We start from the raw sequence: 18,636 nt of genomic DNA on the forward strand, positions 1-18,636 counted from the left end.
TTAAAATTTATTTATTTAATTTCCTTTATTATCTAAACGCGTTATGAATTAAGTTTAGTATTTATAATAGAAAGCTCTTTTGAGTATCGAACTTAAAGCGTGTTCTACAAGCGTATAAAACGTTTAAATGTTAAGATTAGGCTAAACTTGGAGAGCCTTTCTAATCAGTATTCACAAGTGGTGGTCTTACCAAACCGGTTGTCCCTTCATGCCGGCAGACTGATCCAGCGACAGGAGAGCACGCAAGTGCATCGCACTTTAGCAACGATGCACAAACGCGCTTTTATTTTCACCGGTCATATTAATTCACAACACTATAAATTTGATTTATAATAAAACAAAACACAAGAAAGCGACACGCTCACTTGCGGCGCTGCGCAACGCGCGACTGCCGAGTACACCCATCTCAAAATACGACAGCATTCGATGTTAGCGCGCCCTAAATACTCGGCAATCGATTTTAGCTTCTATATCCGAATAGTAAAGGCTATTTTTAGTTGTACGCAGGGTAGTATTCTTGTAGCCAGCAGCTAGGTGCAGAAGATAGAAAGTAGACGTGGATGCTGCAGACCGCGATTGTACATAATGCGGTCAGTGTCGCATTTCGTGAGGAGATTAAATAAACAAGCACTTTACTCTTCCGAATTGTATTCATTTTATTAAAATACTTATTTAACAGTTTTCTTACTCGAATGGACATTTTCAAATAGTCTCATAATGTAAGTTTTGTCCATGGAAAAAATGTAACAAAGTTAAGGTTTTATGTTGTATTATAGGTTGCACATTTAGTTTATTTGTTTAGATCAACCAATAATATCCAACACTGTGCTTAAGTTACTAGAGAAATTAAAGATACATTTATAAGTGTTATAAATATTATTTAAAAAAATAACCGCGAACCGTCTAAAAATTACAGTAAAATGGTAAAAAAATAAAAACGAATGATAATAAAAACAATGAATTACATCAATAAATTTGAGAATAGAGCATTAATGAAACAATAGCGTTGAACATTGAACATAATGAAGTAAAAAATTAATGCATGTGCAGTATTTTGAGGTGTCAAAATAAATTCAAGACAAAATTTACACTTCATGCCGTGCTATAACATATATCATAGTATCCTACCACATACGGTGTCGATGCTATTATATATATTTCACCCTTATTTCATTGATGGCCGGTCTAGTGACGTCATAGATACATACCTATATTTCAGCTGCATTTGTGGTCAATTGCATATTTGTAAATTATGTCGTTATATTCCATAATATATTTTATATTAATATAATATATCATAGCTACGTGTGTGACCGACTTAAAGAATTGTAAATTTAGAGATGTTTAGAACATTTTATATTTGTAGCCATGTATTTATGGCTACAAATATAAAATCAATGTGTTTCATGTTAAAGTTTCCTTTTTTTTCTATGGTAATACGTTACAACATATAAATAAGTTGATACTTTTTCTATCTGAACGTGACAAAGTATCTCCCACGTGGTTAGTTTATTTAAATAAACAGATGCGTAGGACACGTGCGCATTGTGAAATCGATGCACTCTATAGATTACGGAAATGTCTTATAACCAGTGAAATGGGACACTCCTAGTATTTATATTTGCTCGCAGCGGGAAAGTACCACACCACCCACCAGACCGGCGTATATTGTACCATGCTAGTAGCTTTCGGTGTATTTGTCCGTCTGTGTACTATCGTACAGTGACTGGGGGAGCCGGAGGAACCTTTTTTCACATTTCTCAATCCTTTCCTTTCCCTTTACCTCTTAAAAGCGGGCAGCGCTTTCGCAGAGGCACTACCTTTGCGCATGTTCATGGGCGGTGGCATGGTACGTGTATCTACAAACACAACGACAATATCGGAGAAAATACAATAAACGTTGTACCTATATGTTATTATTATCTACGTACTTCCGTGAATATCATTTTGTAAGATTATGACTAGGAGCTGGTCATCGAAGCTTAATAATTCTGCTATACAGAAAATAATAAATAAGTGTGATTTTGAGTTAAATATGGAAGTGTAATAAAAAATGTAATCATGAATAATAGTGAATTTTTTCATAGAGTGTGCCCATTGGTTTATCTATTTGTGTCAATTTTTTATTATCAGATTCTTATTGGCTTCCTAATAAAGATCATAGATGATTTGATTTCACATGTCTCGCTTAAATCCGAGAAGTAATATTTGTTCGTTATATTGAGAAATAAAATGGTTTACTTTGACGATTTTTCTTTTCCGCTGTTATGTATTTAACTCCCAATTGAAAAATTAATTCATACGTACTTACTGTTTATGCTATAATAACGCATATATATTATTTCGAATGAAATAATACAACGCAACAAAAACAACTAGCATTATAATACCTTGCGAAGTTGTTCGGTCAAATGAGGGTTTTATCACTCTTTCGTCATAAATAACCATTTGTTATGTAATAATTTCATTGCTAACATTGGAAAAACGTTATGTGTAAATGTTTGTTTATATATGTGTTTTGACATACGGTAGAGCTAATAGAGTAATACCCATAGTACTATGTTATCTGTGGTAACATTAAAAAAGAAAGTTGTAATACAAGAACTAAACCTGTTGGAGATCTTTGTATAATATTATTATTAATATTACCCTATAATAGTATATGGTTCTATGTTAGATTATATTATATATCTAAAATAAAATTTCTGTTTGTAACAGTTAGGTTAAAATTATGCGGAATATGCTTAAAAGTACCAATGTCTTGAAGTTAAAAGGCCAAGGCTCTTTACCTTCAATAGCGTTAGGACATAGGACACCTATAAAAAGGCTATCTGTAAATCCATCAGACGCTTTTTATGGTGTGCTTTATGGGATTAGTTAGTGACTAATCCGATAAAGCTATGAACTGTGAACGATAAGTATGTGGAAACTTTACTTGTTGTCATGAAAAGTTGTTAATGTTCGAATTTTTATTTTTGGTATTCAAACCATTTGCTATTTAATACCGTTACTTATCTTTTGTACTTTTTTATTGTCAGTAAATAAATACATTTATGTATTTACTGCGAATAATGTTAATGAGTTAACATAAAAATTATGCTCTTCAAAAAGGTCACGAACGTCTCAAAGGGTGGGGGGATGTCACTTTAAATTATTCTAAACATAAAAGAATCACGTGAATTGGTAGAAAAACCACAGAGTTATTAGTGACAAAACAAAACACGAGAAAATTTATTGAATTGAGAACCTCCTTCATAGTTGGTACGTCGGTTGAGATGATTGATGGTTTAAAAATAAAATGCAGTCATTTATTTGCTGGAATATCGTTGCCATCGTTATTACTAGTTATACGTCTCAGAGATTAAAGAACAGTTTTCAAAGAATATGTGAGTACCATTATTTTATAAACACGTGATTCTAGATAGAGAACATATTTTAAACATCCGCTTCGCTTTCGAAAGAAGCGTCTATAATATCTAATTGATTGTTGTTTCCACTAAACGGTTAGCTATACAAAAATAAACAAAAAGATTTACACACTACGACCTTTTGTGCAAACGGTTTTATCTCCAAAATAAATTATTATGAATTATGTATGTGACAGTTAGCATCAATTTATATGACGTAAGGTAAACAAATAGAAATTGAAGAGTTATGTTACTTATTATTTAAAATTAAACAAATTGGTGTTACGTAAAAAAACTTCATTTAATTATCATAGATCTTATCGCTACATAGTATAAAACATAGTCGCTTTCTCTGTATGTCCTTATGTCCCTATATATGCTTAAATCTTAAAAACTACGCAACGGATTTTGGTGGAGTTATTTAATAGATAGAGTGATTCAAGAGGACGGTATATATCCATACTAACATTTATTAAACTAGTCCGAATTTAATCTGTGCGAAGTCGCGGACAAAGGAAATATTATATACTACAATGTTGGTGGCTACGCGCGATCTATATGAGGAAAATCATTTAAATTGTCTTCATACGAAGAAAGTATCCGTAATAGGTACAGCATATGCATAGGTGTGTATGCAGTACACACAATATTACCCAAGTAATAGAGATGTCTGCAATATAACTGTTGTTAAAATAAATAAATTGTATAATTATTCCTTCTTCCAACAGTTATTAAAAAGTAGGAAGTCATAATACGTTTTGGCGTGTGTGTTGTTTAAATATAGATAACTGAATCAGTATCCATGGTGTCGAATATTAGGAATTTTTGAGGACATATGAATCACTGCGTTACGAATAACACCCCTACAAGCAAGTTAAGTGACCAAATTATAGTATATGTTGTTTTCTTTAATTAACACTATTGCGTTAATGAATAAGAATAAATATTTTGGATCTTGTTATACGAGTAGTTTTAGATTACAATAATAAGGACAGTAGATATCGCAAGAGATTTTTTTTACTGTTAACAGAGTTCTGTGAACGTTTGGCCTGGCTAGTGATAGCGGATTTCAAGATTTTAGGATTTTGTAGCGGTTTTTTAGGAAAATGCATGCGAATACGCCAGTATCCACGCTTTCTTTGAAACAGTAGAGCCGAGGCACTTGACTGCAAGCAGTAGTCATAGTCTCAAGATAAGAAGGGAAACATAATTACCAGAACGAAAATAATCAGAAAAACGCAAGGAGAACGCTTTGACTGAATTTTTTTCTTTATTTAATAGAGGCATAATTTATCTTAGAACTCAAGCTCAAAAATTGTGTTTGTTCTTTCGTAATTTGATTGTATTTTTATCTAAAATACTAGTAGTCAAATACGTTTATTATAATTTTCACTTTTAGCAATCTGAGTTAATTATTGGATTATATTTTATCAACGTATTTTTATAGATTAGAAGTAGCTTCTGATAAGCGGTCAAGGCAGTTCCCACTGCCATTATCTATATTTTTTGCATAAAATATAGATAATGCTTGCAAGTACAATTTACAAAATAAATACTTCACGGTATGTATCCATGAAGTTCAATTATCTAATAAGATATTCCTAATTTGTTATAGCTAGCTAACCTCCACGAACATAATTGTCATATCAATAACTACTAGCTGTGACCCGCGGTTGAAACCGCGTAAATCCGTATCCCGTAGGAATATCGGTATAAAAAGTGCCTATGTGTTATTTCAGTTGTCCAGCTATCTACGAAGCAAATTTCATTGCAATCGGTTCAGTAGTTTTTGCGTGAAAGAGTAACACATACATCCATCCATCCTCACAAACTTTCGCATTTATAGTATTATTATTCGCCAATAGATGTTAGGAAGAGTCATAATAAATTGGGACTACTCAAACGCCTCCTATTTGTTAAAAAGTAAGTTTAAGTCGATAAAACTCGAATAAAACACGAATATGACATTTTCTAAAAAAAATTCCTAGCTAGATCGATTTATCGCCCCCGAAATACCCTATATACTAAATTTCATGAAAATCGTTGGAGCAGATTCCGAGATTCCAATTATATTGCTCGTTTAAAGATATAAGATATAATATTTATTTTCTAATTGTTAACTCTAATACATAAGAACAGCTAGACGCCTAAGAAATACGGAAGACGACAGATATACAAGTCACCCAAGTTCAATGTACAATATAGCTGCGGTTAATGTAATACGACAAGCAATTTTCAATGCTTCAAAACAAATTTGTGAATATAATTGATAAACTTCAACGGATTAACGAATAAATATTTGCAAAAATGTTCGTCAGCAATTTTTTTCTTTAATAGCTACTATGGTATTATTTATTAAGAGAAAACCATAGATACATTTAATGCATTTTCAACATTATATTTAGTGTAAAAATATGAGAGATTGTTTTATGTACTCTACAAAATTTCTTGAACGATTTACACACAACCTTCAAATAGGTAACGTAGGTGGTAAATTTGAAAAAAATCATATAGAGTCGGATCACGCGTGTGTCCGACTTTAGTTTGATAGGTTGATGAAAGTAAAACGTGTAAACAAAGTCATAAAAGAACCTTTAAGAAAAATATATCATAATAAATTACAAAATTTAACTGACTTCAACGATTCTTTTATTTGATATCGCATGAAGAAGGCGTGGTAGTCGTTACGTCAGTGTTTACTTGTGAATGCTATATATTTAAATTTGTATCTCAAATCTGTTGATTCGATTTTGATGAACTTGCACTGATCTCTAAGTTTGAGTATATTCAATGAAAAAAAAAAATTTTAAAACGACTCAGAGGTTTTGAGTTATAGTTTTGTGGACGTACGTATTACACTTATAACGTTGGCACACGTGTTTAGTAAAAACTGATAAACTGACAGAAACTGACAAATCCAAGAACTGTGCAATTATGACAATATTACAAGCAACAATTTTCAAAAGCATATTTAAATAACACCTAGACATTGACAATATATTATATATACAGTTATATAAAGACCTACAATAGTAAACAGGTAAATGTTCCAGATACAAAACTGAGACGCAATATCTTTAATTCATGCGCAACGGCAACGCATCTCCAGAAATAATTGTGCTCTGTATAAAAGTGTAAATAGGGTCCTATAGTGATAACAAATGAAACAGCACAGTGATACCTGTTATTTATTTCAGGATGTAGTGTCAATGCGGTTAAAAAATATAATTTGAGTTATGAAATGTACAATAACCATTTTTTAAGTTATAGCGGGTAACCGAGCTGGTGGTTTACTCTGATTTTCTGTGGGGCTACCCTTTCCCGGTACGAACTGGTCCAGTTCGTGCCGAAGTGTGCTCGACTCCAACATTAAAAGGAACAAATATAGAATTAACGAAACGTTCGTAACAACGAATCTAACGTTCCTTTATCTAGGTGGATATTTTACTATTTAACATTGACATTTTCCTCAAATAATAGATAAGATAGATTCTCTACATGATTGTATAAGTACAGGTAAGCATGAGGTACATTGAGTGACATAGACTGATCAAGAATGCTGTCACGATTATTATTCTGGCTAAATTAGAATGATACGTGTGTTTGGATAGCTTGCCAGACTGGGAACGATAAGAATCTCACGAAGTATTCGTTTCAGTAATTGAATGCTAATCCTATTTTTGTATGTAATATAAATATATCTTACATGTAACAATTTAACAAATAAGAAGAAATCATCATAATATATTAATTTTATCGTCATTCGTTCCTTTGGTGAAGTTAATTAAGAAAGTGGGAGAAGATCTCTATCTCTAGATTTCTATCCTACAGTCCACATAATGAAATGTTTAATTAATTTTTCACATACTTTATTATCAATGATTAAACCGCAATAGCAATACACTCACATTTCATGTATGATATGTGAGTCGGTGTTGGTACCTACTCATGGAGACAAGTTATTAGTTAGTAGTTAGTAGTTAGTAGTTAAGTTATTAGTTAGTGAATTAAGTAGTTATTGTACGTGTTCCTACTTTACTAATGCTAAGCGTTTTTAATTAATTCAGCAAAGTAAAAGTACACTTTGCACATACCATGCACATACTTAAGTCCTTGCTTACCAAGTCCGCGTCTGTCTATTTTATTCGCGTTTCTCACCTTTGACATGACTGCTTAATTTGCATCACCGTAGTTACAGGAGTTTCGTCGTGTCATAGCATCATGAATATATTACTAAATATTTAGTACTTTGATTTGAGATGGGCAAGTTGAATGACCTCCGCCTTAGTGCCATGTGAGCAGCTGCTATTAATATCAAGCGGGGTTACGTATGTGTGACGTAACGAGACGCCACAGGGATTGGTCGAATACAGTCTTTTGTTCCTTTAAGCGTAGTGTGTACAACATTATAATATGGTATCCATCTTCTCCGAAGGTTTATGTTACCCTTATAATGTAAAATGAAGCACCAAGTTCTGGCTAGTTGAATGTTCATGGATGTTATGATTTTTAATCATTTTGATTATTTTAATCCATAAAATATTAATAAAATTTTATATTTATATTGTGATTCTTTAAATTGATAACTACATACTAAAGCTTTAAACTTTATTTATTATACTACAGCGCATACGAATATAGTATTATATTATCTGTAGTGTTATCGTGTAAATGTGTATTCGTATATCGTGTAGGTAATGAAAGCAATATGTGTACCAAAGTAAAGTCTACGATTAAAATCCTGTGACACTCGAAAAATACTACAGATATTGAGAGCTTTTGTAACGATCCTGTTCATTATAATGACAGTATTATTTATTGTAGTTAGTTATTGTATCATGAATAAAGAGTATATTTTAACACCTAGAAACAAAACCGCTATAGCAACCTCATAATAATCAACTAATATTTGTAACTAACAACAAATTATCAGATAATAAAAGCCGCTCTTTTTAACAAAGTTTTTATTGAAATCTTCTCGTCGTTATCGAAGAAGCAAAGATGTTTATGTTTGATAAACTTGTGTGCTAATGCATCACTTTAGTAATCAAAACAAAGCCATAAAAATGTTTGAAAGAGCGGTTTATACTAGCATCTTCCCCGTAAACATTTTCTTGTTGAATAAAATTAAAAATTGTAGAATAAGAGGCGAGTTCAATGTAGATGATAGTGGTTCAAAACAAACCACTATCATCTATATACAGAATAGTAAAAAATATGATAAAGTATAATTTACAAATACACAATTACTCGTAGTAAATAAAGCATGTACTTTCAACTGATAACAAACTAAACAATGCTGCTTTTTACCCCTTATGATTGCTATGCTTTTGTTTTGTCTATATATTAAGAAGTGTGGCTCAAGAACGTATATAATATATTATAAGTAGGTACAGGGTTTAATAATGCGTAATATGTTTTATATTTACAATACAGGAAACTCTTGTATCTTTCGGAATTACATTTTTGGTTCGGAGCCAAACTGGACTGATGTCACGTAAACTGAAATCAGTTTTCCCGGAAAAATCAGTGATTTCGTTTTCCAGGTTAGTACATTGAATGACTTGTATTATTTTTCTGAAAACTAAATATTTTCTTCATGTTTTTGAATTTTAATAGGTATTTTTAAGGCCAATTTACCGAACTGTTTTACTTGTGTTTTGAAATTTATGAACTCTTCATATTCTCGACTGTAGTTGTTTTTCATTACGGATGTTATCTAGCTTCGCCTTATGAACCTACCTATATATTTTTGCTACACAGGATCAACATCCATTCTACTTCTTTAGTTGATAAACGGATTCATCAGTCAAGCGATAGCAAAAGCTTATCAATCAGATGTCCTTCTCTAGTCCTGCAGTGATAGATCGGCACAATGAAGTATCTCAAAAAATTTTAAAATTTCGTCGTTGGATGAATGAAAACCCTTTGGAAAAGAATAGTCAATGCTTTGAAGAGTAATGCCTGCTTATGACAGATTTTAAACCAAAAAAGGAAAAAAGGATGGGTTATTTTATAGTAAACTAAAAACAAACTTCAGCCTAGCTGCGCATGAGTTTGTTTAACATTTAAAGCGACTTGTGGCCTGTGCAAAAGGGTCGAGCTTCTCATAAGTAATTTTAATGTTTCCTCCACGTATCGCTAAATGACTATAATACATATTTGTTGTCGTATTACAATGCGGATTTGCCGAATGTATGTATCATAATATGTATCATAATGTATGTATCGTAATACGTTTAGTAAAACACAGGTGTAAGTTGTTAGTGTCAAAAGTTCGCTTGTCGATATCTGGGCGATCCTAGTACGATAACATGTTCAAATAACATACAGGACTGAAGTGTGATCGACTTGAACCTATTTTCCTATTGTCTAAATTGCTAATTTAAATAATTACGGCGTTTTAATTATAATGCAATTTAACCAACGGAGATTTGTTTGTATTCTTTTTGGTGCGTAGCTATTGAATATATAAATCACGCTATAAATAATTTGTATAATTGTTTTAAGACCATACAATTAGGTTAAGGATTAAGTGTGATAAGGTTAATTGCAATAATATTTATAAAAACTTAACAATTTTACTGACCTAATTTTATAAACTTTTCTTGTTAATGCAAAATATAGAATTTGGTGAGATTTGTGTAAACATGTTTATCATAAAATTTCGTCTACACGTTTTGAAAGTTTTCATTCTGTGCACTTCGTAAACACATGCAGTGACCTATAAAAATAAACTGGAATGAACATTCGCTTGAAAGTTTAAGCATCTTGAAATGAATGAACCAAGATAACCACATACCCAAAAAGGGTAGGTATCTTTTTACTTGGGTATTATCTCAACCCTTTATAAATTGCCTTTTTCTAAAGATGTAGAATAGCGGAAAGTTTCTGCATTTAGCTCAATTTAGAACATTATATTTGCAATGAATGATAGCAAATAATATGACTTGTTTATTACAAGAGAATTCTGCGAGACGTTATCTTATCTGTGTACCATTTGTTCCATGTACACATGTGACTAGCGAGGCCTGTGACCGCTTAAATTGTTGCAAATAATGGTTTATTCATTTCCATTTAATTAGGCTCAAGCTGTGGTTCCTCTCGGGTGGTATAAGAATCTAATTTGTCTCTACTGATCTAGGTCATCATTCGGGAAAATCGTTTCTGTAGTTGTTTAGCATTTAATAAGTAAGTACTTACAATATGATCATGCAGAACTTTTAATGTATTTATAATAGAAGCGGCATGCATAGTTTAGAGGTCGAACAATTTATTACTTTATTGGAAGTTGCCTTTTTATTGATTATTATGTAGATCCATTTATATAAAAATTAATCTATTTCCCTTTGTCACGCCATCACGCGTGAACGGCTGGACCAATTTCGAGAATTGTTTCACCATTAGAAAGCAGCAATTACACTGAGTGACATTGGCTATATATGTATCACGGGTGAAGCCGGGGCAAACAGCTAGTGTATTATAAAAATACTGAGGAATGGGTTAGGCATTTGTCATTACTAATACAGATAAACTCAATTGCTCCCTAAGTGACAAATTGGACACGAACCAAATTAAGTTTATGTTTATAAATGCGTTCTAGTAATGCACAATAAACATTATGTATTTTGGCACGAATTTGTATATAATCATTATAATTTATACAACTTACGTCATAGTATCATAATTATAAACTTAAAATCGAGCCAATTTTTGTAGACTGAAGTTCAAAGTCTAATGATATTATTAAACGTTTTATTGTTGATGCTCCAAACCCCCTCCTCAAATATATCTTGAAGTAAAAATCATTCAAGCCATTCAGAGATTAGCAGAACAATTAGCAACCACACAATTTTTTTGTAGATCTTTCTACAAAGGAGCATTTTAGTTATGCATTTTATAATTATGGCAATTTATAAACTAGTATTGCCTTGAAACTTGTATAAATATGGTTCTCTGCATGTGAACGAGAGGCACTATTGAATAACTGCGATTCCGTCGAACGTTTTAAACATTATCCAACATAAATAAGCACAACGTCGATTATACTTAAGAAGTCGTAGAGTATTTGTGAACATATAAATAATTTCCCCTTTTTAATGGTGTTATTCTTACATGAAACCTAATTTAATGTATATATTTCTAATATAATCTTTTGAAGACACGTGTCGGTTGCGTGCTCTATCACGCTCTATAATTAGTGGGATTTACATTTTGCCTCATTTATCTCGTACTAACATTGCTCATAAAAACCAGGCCCTAAGATCTATTTTCAGTATAGATAAAGAAAACGTCTCAGTCTGGCATTCAACAAACGTTTTTGGTTATTTTATTCTATATATTCTGCAAAGAAACGAAAGCTCTCTTACATGGTGTGACACTACTTATATTATTTTGTAATGTACGTTATTAATAATAATATAATGCACTTCATATTATTATAAATCACTAACAAACACAATATTCTACAGAATTCTAGGTAATCAAAACCAACCGCCCACGTTTCATCCGACACAAATCCTGTTAAACTTAACATAAATTTATCTGTATAAGCTTGGTAACCTCATTCACAGGTTCCGAGATTAAAATTCTATTTCTTAATCAATTAATAAAACTTACAGTTAATTACTTTCTGCGTTATTAAGTAAGGAAACAATTAAAATCATTAAATTTTTGTGTTTTGCTTTCATGTAAACAAGTACGTAAGTCCTGAATATGTGGTCTTGTTGGTTTACCTATTCTTTCATTACATACATATGAAGCTATATACATCTCAATTGGCAATAGTTAAAACAGGATAAGCGCAAAAACTTAAAAAATGCGATTTAATAGGTAAACTTACCTCGTTTGTAACAATAAATTAAGTACATAATGCATTAAAGATACCAGCGTTGAATTACTTCACTTATTCATGAGATGCCGACCTACTGTGATAAAGACCGTTTGTAGACAGAGCATAGAACTTTGTATAAGACATACAACAGATCCTGACTATATTGTAATTTCGACATCCTCCTACATCAATAGTACTTATATAAATAGCTCTAAATCACCACCAAGCGACAGATACTAAGTCCAGAAGTGATTAGATCTTAGACTCGATGCAATAGTTTTAGTTCCGCGTAACTTTCTCCTTTACTTGTCTAACAGGAAGGCAGCAAATGTGTAATTCAATTTAACTTATATAACGGTAAATGCAATGGACGCCCGATGGCATTTAAATCTAATAAGAGAACCAACAGAGTATTTTAGTCTAATTGTTACGTGGGTTTACGTACTTTATTTGTAAGCTACGATTTACGATCACGTGGCAGTTGAGGCAAAGACATGAGGCTCCTGGTAAACATTTTTCAAAGTGTGTAATTATTAAGTACTAGCTGCGCCCCGCGGTTTCACCCGCGTAAGTCTGTATCCCGTAAGAATATCAAGATAAAAAGTTGCCTTTATGTTATCCCGGTTGTCCAGCTATGTACGTATTAAATTTTATTGCAATCGGTTCAGTAGTTTTTGCGTGAAAGAACAACAAACACACACACATTCTTACAAACTTTCGCATTTATAATATTAGTAGGATAGTAGGATACCTAAGTATTAAATATGTGGCTACTGTGGCATTTATTTTTGGAAATTCAGAGAAGATATACTTAAAAAAATATATTTATAATAGAATCTTACTGATATTATAAACGCGATAGTTTGTAAGAATGCGTGGAAATAATTTTTCAAATCGGACCAGCAGTTCCTGAGATTAGCGCGTTCAAACAAACAGGCTATTCAGCTTTATAATATTACTAGTATAGATAAGTTATATAAGCAGCATGCAATAATGCAATTAGAGGAATGTATATAATGTCACTAGGTTGAAGTTGTCAGAATGGCTTTGGTTCGGAGATTTGATAGGGATCTATCATGGATGATTGAAAGCAATATGTTGAAAGTCAGCCTCGTACTTGTGTAATCTTCAATTTTACGTGAAAATTTAAAACCTTTTTAACGGTATATATTAAAGAATAAAGTATATCGTAAGGTGATAGCGAATATCGATTGTAGAAGCTGTAGTAGCCATGACCTGAGCTTATACGAAAACATACTACCTTTTGGCACAGTTCCAGATGGCTGGTGCAATAAATCGTAGCTGCTTTGTGTCGGTATCAGATCAAAATTATTTATCAAATGATAATGGGAAAATTATTTTGTTTTACGGTAATTTATACTTTAAGGAAAACCTTTTAATTCAAAGAACGCTCTTTACTTGTAAAAAATAAAATTTGATTCGGGTGTTAATATCTGATGACGCATTCATGATTTATTCAATTGATTACATGGCTTATTGAATTTAGATTTATAAATAATAAACTTGTAATAATAATTTATTAACACTTATATTACCTACCTCAAAATCAAAATATCCTGCACAAGGAAATCTTATATAAATCTAAAATATTTTTAAATTTTCCTTTCTTTGTATTTATGTACGAGAGTTTTTGCCGATTAAAAATCTGCAATAAGGTGAGTAAAATTTTCTTAATCTGCGATTTCTTTACCCACCGTCACAATAGTTGACATGTCACTAATTTATACGTATGTAAAAGTACACGGTAGTAAATAAGTAATAATAATTAATCAAGGTTACCGTAGCAACCTTCTGATGTTACCGATACACGTGAGACTATATACACTTCGCTATACATACCTAAGATACGTAGCCAAGTGTTGATCGAATTGTATTTACTGATACGATAAGGCTTCTGATACCATTTATTCGCTCTGTATTTACCTTGGCACTAATAAATTGCGATTAAAATAAGATTTAACATTCAATTTATTGTTTAAATGTGTTTACAGATTCTTCATTAAGTTATTAATAGTATCGTTAACTATCTACATTGATATCATCATATAGAGTTAATTGTGTCTTGTCAATTTTGTTTGAGAACGATAACAACGTATTGGAATGTTTTTTTCCACTAAACAAAGAAGATTTGTCTTCAGTTGCTGTATTTATAAATATTGTAATAAAGTGGTTATCTAATAAGTAAATACTTAGTCTGTATCGTCTATTTTTATCATAAATATTTCTCAAGTACCTACATAGTTAGTACTTAATTAAATCTATAATTGGCTAACATATTACGTGAGTAAAAGAGCATTGACAAAGTCTTAGAAGATATAATCCTATTTCTATTCATTAACTTTGCATTAAATATTACGTTATAAGTGCGTCATGAAATATTTTAAAAATGTCATTCTACGTAATATTAATATGACATGGTTTCGTTACAATACTTATTGACTACACAACATGATTGTTATACCTAAGTGCAATAGATGTTTAATATTGTAATGCATCGCTATTGTTTATATATACCTATATAATATAATATATGTGAGAAAAGATAAAATACAGATATATAAATACACATATTTGCAAATAGTTACAACACCAGTACGTAACAATTTGAAGTTTAGATTCCAAAGTACACTTAGCCTCACTTATATTAATGCGATAGTGAAAATTTTTATCAGTGGTATCAGCAAAGAAAATGGTTACAGAATTTCTCACGGTCGGAACCGATAAACCCATTTATTAAATACTAAAATATGGTACATTTATACTTTGTTACATCGGGCATTAAAAAACCTCCCTAATGCATATTTTTTTGTCACGTATAATTTAATATCATTATTTACAATCATTACCTTACTTACATCAGTATTCTGTTTTAAAAATAATTGCATCAATAACTGTATTAGGTAACTTGAAAAACTGCAAATAACCGAATTATATCAAATTGTGCATTTGAAGAAAATATATATTCACAGTATAGTTGTATCATTTTGATATAATTTATTCCATACAAACTTGAACGAAATCGATTTAAACTCACCCTATATCCCGGTTCTCTAGGGAATTGTTAGAGGAGCGCGGCACCAGGGGTCTGTAGCTCGACCTGGTCATCTTCACAGCTTAACACGTTAACGTCAGCAAAATAATTGTAACTTCTCTCATGAATAATTACCAGTTATCGCACATTACGTTTAATTGAGCACGACACGCCTGACACATAACGATACGTTATAACAACTGATTGCTATTGTTTTGCGTTGTTTATACAGAGATAGCGGCTATCTATTAATTATCGACACAACGGCACGTTTATTGCAACACGTTTACGAATAAATAAAACGCCGAAAACGACTAAAATTATTTACGTTTGTAGTCTTATGAATGGGCCGATCAATAAAGTTTAAGCTCGGGGTGAAAGCTCCCGGTGCTTGCCTCGGGCCGGTTTCGCGAACTTCTGGTGCGACAACGCCATCTCTATTTTAGTAGGCAAAACTTCGCCACGGGAACTTTATTCAGAACAAAGAGCAAAGTATGATGACCTTATTAGTTCTGATATAACGTTCTAAGTGGCAGCTATAATTATGTACCGTTCGTTATCGAGTTAGGTTTATATTCTATGCCATTCATTCATCTACTTCAATAAATTGTTAAATAATGATGTTTTTATTATATTGTTTGATAGAATATTATCAAGTGATTCCATATATATTTGCAGTTTGTATGTTTATTATAGATTTAGGTCATAATTTCGACCACATCGCAAGGTCGTCAACCAATTATTTGATAAGAATTTATTTCATATCATGTATTGTAATTTTTATATATCTACTTAGTTTCTTCCCCTAAGCTGTTGATGTTACAGTTTCATATTATCTCATTTCAGCCATAAAGCTAACTAAATAGATATATATTTATAGTTTTCAGTATGTTTCATCAGTATATTTATTTTATTTTTATCTTTATTCTAATAATGCAAAGAAGTCTTAATTCCTTAATAGTTCATATTCGTAAGAGTGCATATATCTAAATACGAATGTATTATTATAAATTGACATTATATATCTTTTTTATCTTCTTCTGTTTCCACTGAAGCTTCCTTTTCGTTTACAGTGTCTTTCTTATCATTATCTTCCTTTATAAGCTCATCTAGTTCTTTTTCAGCATTTCTCAAGTCTTCCTCAGTGATATTGAGGTCCGGAAACCGTTTCTGAAATTGTAGTGGGTAAGGTGATTTTACAAACGACAGAAATTGATAGGGTAGGGTTACCCACAGTGAGCAAGATAAAGAGAAGTCGCTTCAAAACTATTGCATTAATGGTAATAAATGAGATGAATTATTCAACTTTCTGTTAAATAATAAAATATTAGATAATGTTTCATAAAATACGTCTTGTTATAGTGTATAACAATGAGTGCTGGTATTTCAATGTATATCAATAAGATTGCATTTATTGTCGTCTATAAGTATCGCAGATAAAATAATACTATACTAACCTATCTTCAACTGTATGTGGGTTGCATAAATAGGTGATGTAGTATTGATTACCTACATGATGGAAATTTTATCAAAAGAGACATGTTTAAATTTATGTTTGTGGGTTTAAATGTGCGTAAGTTCGGTATATTTAATTTAGAGATTACTAGAAGGCTGGATCATAGGAAATATAGAGTTTTAGTAGGTATTGTCAGTCGGAAATTATAGGAGTAAAACTTTACGAAAAATTCTCATAAATTATAAACAAATATAAACAAAGACAAACAGTTCTAGAAATTAACGATAAGATACCGATTACACTGAAGACACGATAATATATTTGAACTGCAATGCAGACGTTTTGACATTCGCAGAACTTACCTATGAAGGTTTTTTTCATATACTTACTTAATTTGCTTCATACTTATATATTTAGCTAAATTGGTATATTACATTTTTATTGGTACCTTACCTTAACAAAATTAATATGTAACCAGGAACCCGGAACCCGGAATAAAACATTTTAAACAACACAACACAACATTCTAAATATACATATTAGATATATAATACAATTTACTATATGGATATTTAAAGTATGCTTTGTGTTACATAATTGTACCAACTCATAATTATTATCTACGTACCCGGTAGCTACCTAATCAAGAAGTTCATCATATAGAAGGGAAGGACATTGCTTTAATGGAATTTATATATACTTATTTGCTACTGTATTAAGAAGACGTCTATAACATAAAATTAGATTATCTATTCATTGTCTTACATTGTAAGATCAAATGATGCGCTCATTTGTGGTCTGATTAAGGTTTAACGAAGACCAGTTTGTTTAACAAAAAAACAGATCATATTTTTAAAAGGTTTCGAAAAAAGCGTATAATAAGGACCAAGTAAATATTTGGACATTGCTTTGCCAATAGGTGGTTCTAAATTTACTCAAGATTCAAAAATGAGTTTTATTTCCAGATAGATTAAAAAACTGTTCATAAACCATACCTGAAGTTCTTTCAAAGAGTTTTGTATATCGTTCTGTTGTGACCGCAGTCGCCTCGGCAGCGTGAACACAGCGTGGAAAAGCCTTAACATAATCCAACCAAGACCTGTCAGAGCACCATAGGCGAACATAGTTTTTAGCATAGCCCAATAATCTACACCTACTTCTTGGTGTTTCATGTTTATATATGTTGTAGCTAATAAAATACCTACAAATATAGTTATATAAATAACTATAGACACGTATTCGTATGAGAGGTGTATGGAGGAGTGGTAAGCGATGCCCTATTTCCCATATATTCAATGTCATTAGAAATTATTGATGACTCAGGGGAGGTCAACATAAGACGAAATGTTTCATTTTATTAGAAAAGTTCGATGTGGGTGCATATTTACACCACCACTATTGATGAACTGCGAATGGGTTCATAAAATTGTATTTTCATGATTATTTTACGTTCAAAGAAGCCTTAGAGAAAACTCAGTCTTATATTATTAAGAAATAAAATTTGGGAAGTCATGAGAGAAAAGTCTATGCCAAATTTGGCTGAACTTAGAAAAACTATATAACATTATGACGAAGAGGGATAGCAAGGGATCATTTTTACTACTTATATACCTTTGTGCTTGTAATAAATGTCACATATTATAAATAATTACCTACACATAGAATTTACGCCGTCAAAGGTTTTCAACATTTGAAATCGATATAAATGCTTTTAATATCTGTGACGATGTGCCGAGTTTGAAATGGTTTTATATTGCTGAGCTAGGGACATTACTTTTGAGTTTAAAATAAAATGCCTAACAACGTTCTCACATATTTAAATATGTTTGGTTATATGATAGATAGAGCAAATAAATACACTTAAATATAATGAAATGAAATACTTTTT

At 31.5% G+C, this 18,636-nt stretch overlaps 2 protein-coding genes across 3 annotated transcripts in view; both read right to left on the minus strand.

Moving 5' to 3' along the window:
- LOC119840360 overlaps nucleotides 1-15,648 on the minus strand; it is a 43,704-nt gene extending 28,056 nt beyond the window's left edge. The window contains exon 1 of one of the 2 annotated variants that reach the window (XM_038366943.1): nucleotides 15,296-15,648. In XM_038366943.1, coding sequence (XP_038222871.1) covers nucleotides 15,296-15,366 — 71 coding nt within the window. In that variant the 5' untranslated portion in view covers nucleotides 15,367-15,648. Of the gene's footprint in view, nucleotides 1-190; nucleotides 406-15,295 lie in introns of those variants that run through there. The other variant, XM_038366945.1, reaches the window with a different exon arrangement.
- Nucleotides 15,649-16,296: 648 nt separating this feature from the next.
- Nucleotides 16,297-18,010, minus strand: LOC119840478. The gene is made up of 2 exons (XM_038367111.1): nucleotides 17,744-18,010; nucleotides 16,297-16,462 (listed from the first exon to the last, which is right to left on the minus strand). Exons 1-2 carry the CDS (start codon nucleotides 17,918-17,920, stop codon nucleotides 16,310-16,312), a joined length of 330 nt encoding a protein of 109 aa, XP_038223039.1. The 5' UTR covers nucleotides 17,921-18,010; the 3' UTR covers nucleotides 16,297-16,309.
- Between the last annotated feature and the right edge of the window lie 626 nt (nucleotides 18,011-18,636).

This window comes from Zerene cesonia, chromosome 6 (assembly GCF_012273895.1).
Source record: "Zerene cesonia ecotype Mississippi chromosome 6, Zerene_cesonia_1.1, whole genome shotgun sequence".
Classification (NCBI taxonomy): domain Eukaryota; kingdom Metazoa; phylum Arthropoda; class Insecta; order Lepidoptera; family Pieridae; genus Zerene; species Zerene cesonia.

Bases quoted from the DNA above. Each gene is read 5' to 3' on its own strand.
- LOC119840478 (XM_038367111.1), bottom strand. From the start codon at position 17,920: ATGAAACACCAAGAAGTAGGTGTAGATTATTGGGCTATGCTAAAAACT. The intron at 16,463-17,743 runs GTATGGTTTATG...CTACAATTTCAG, and splicing joins ACTCTTTGAAAGAACTTCAG to AAACGGTTTCCGGACCTCAA.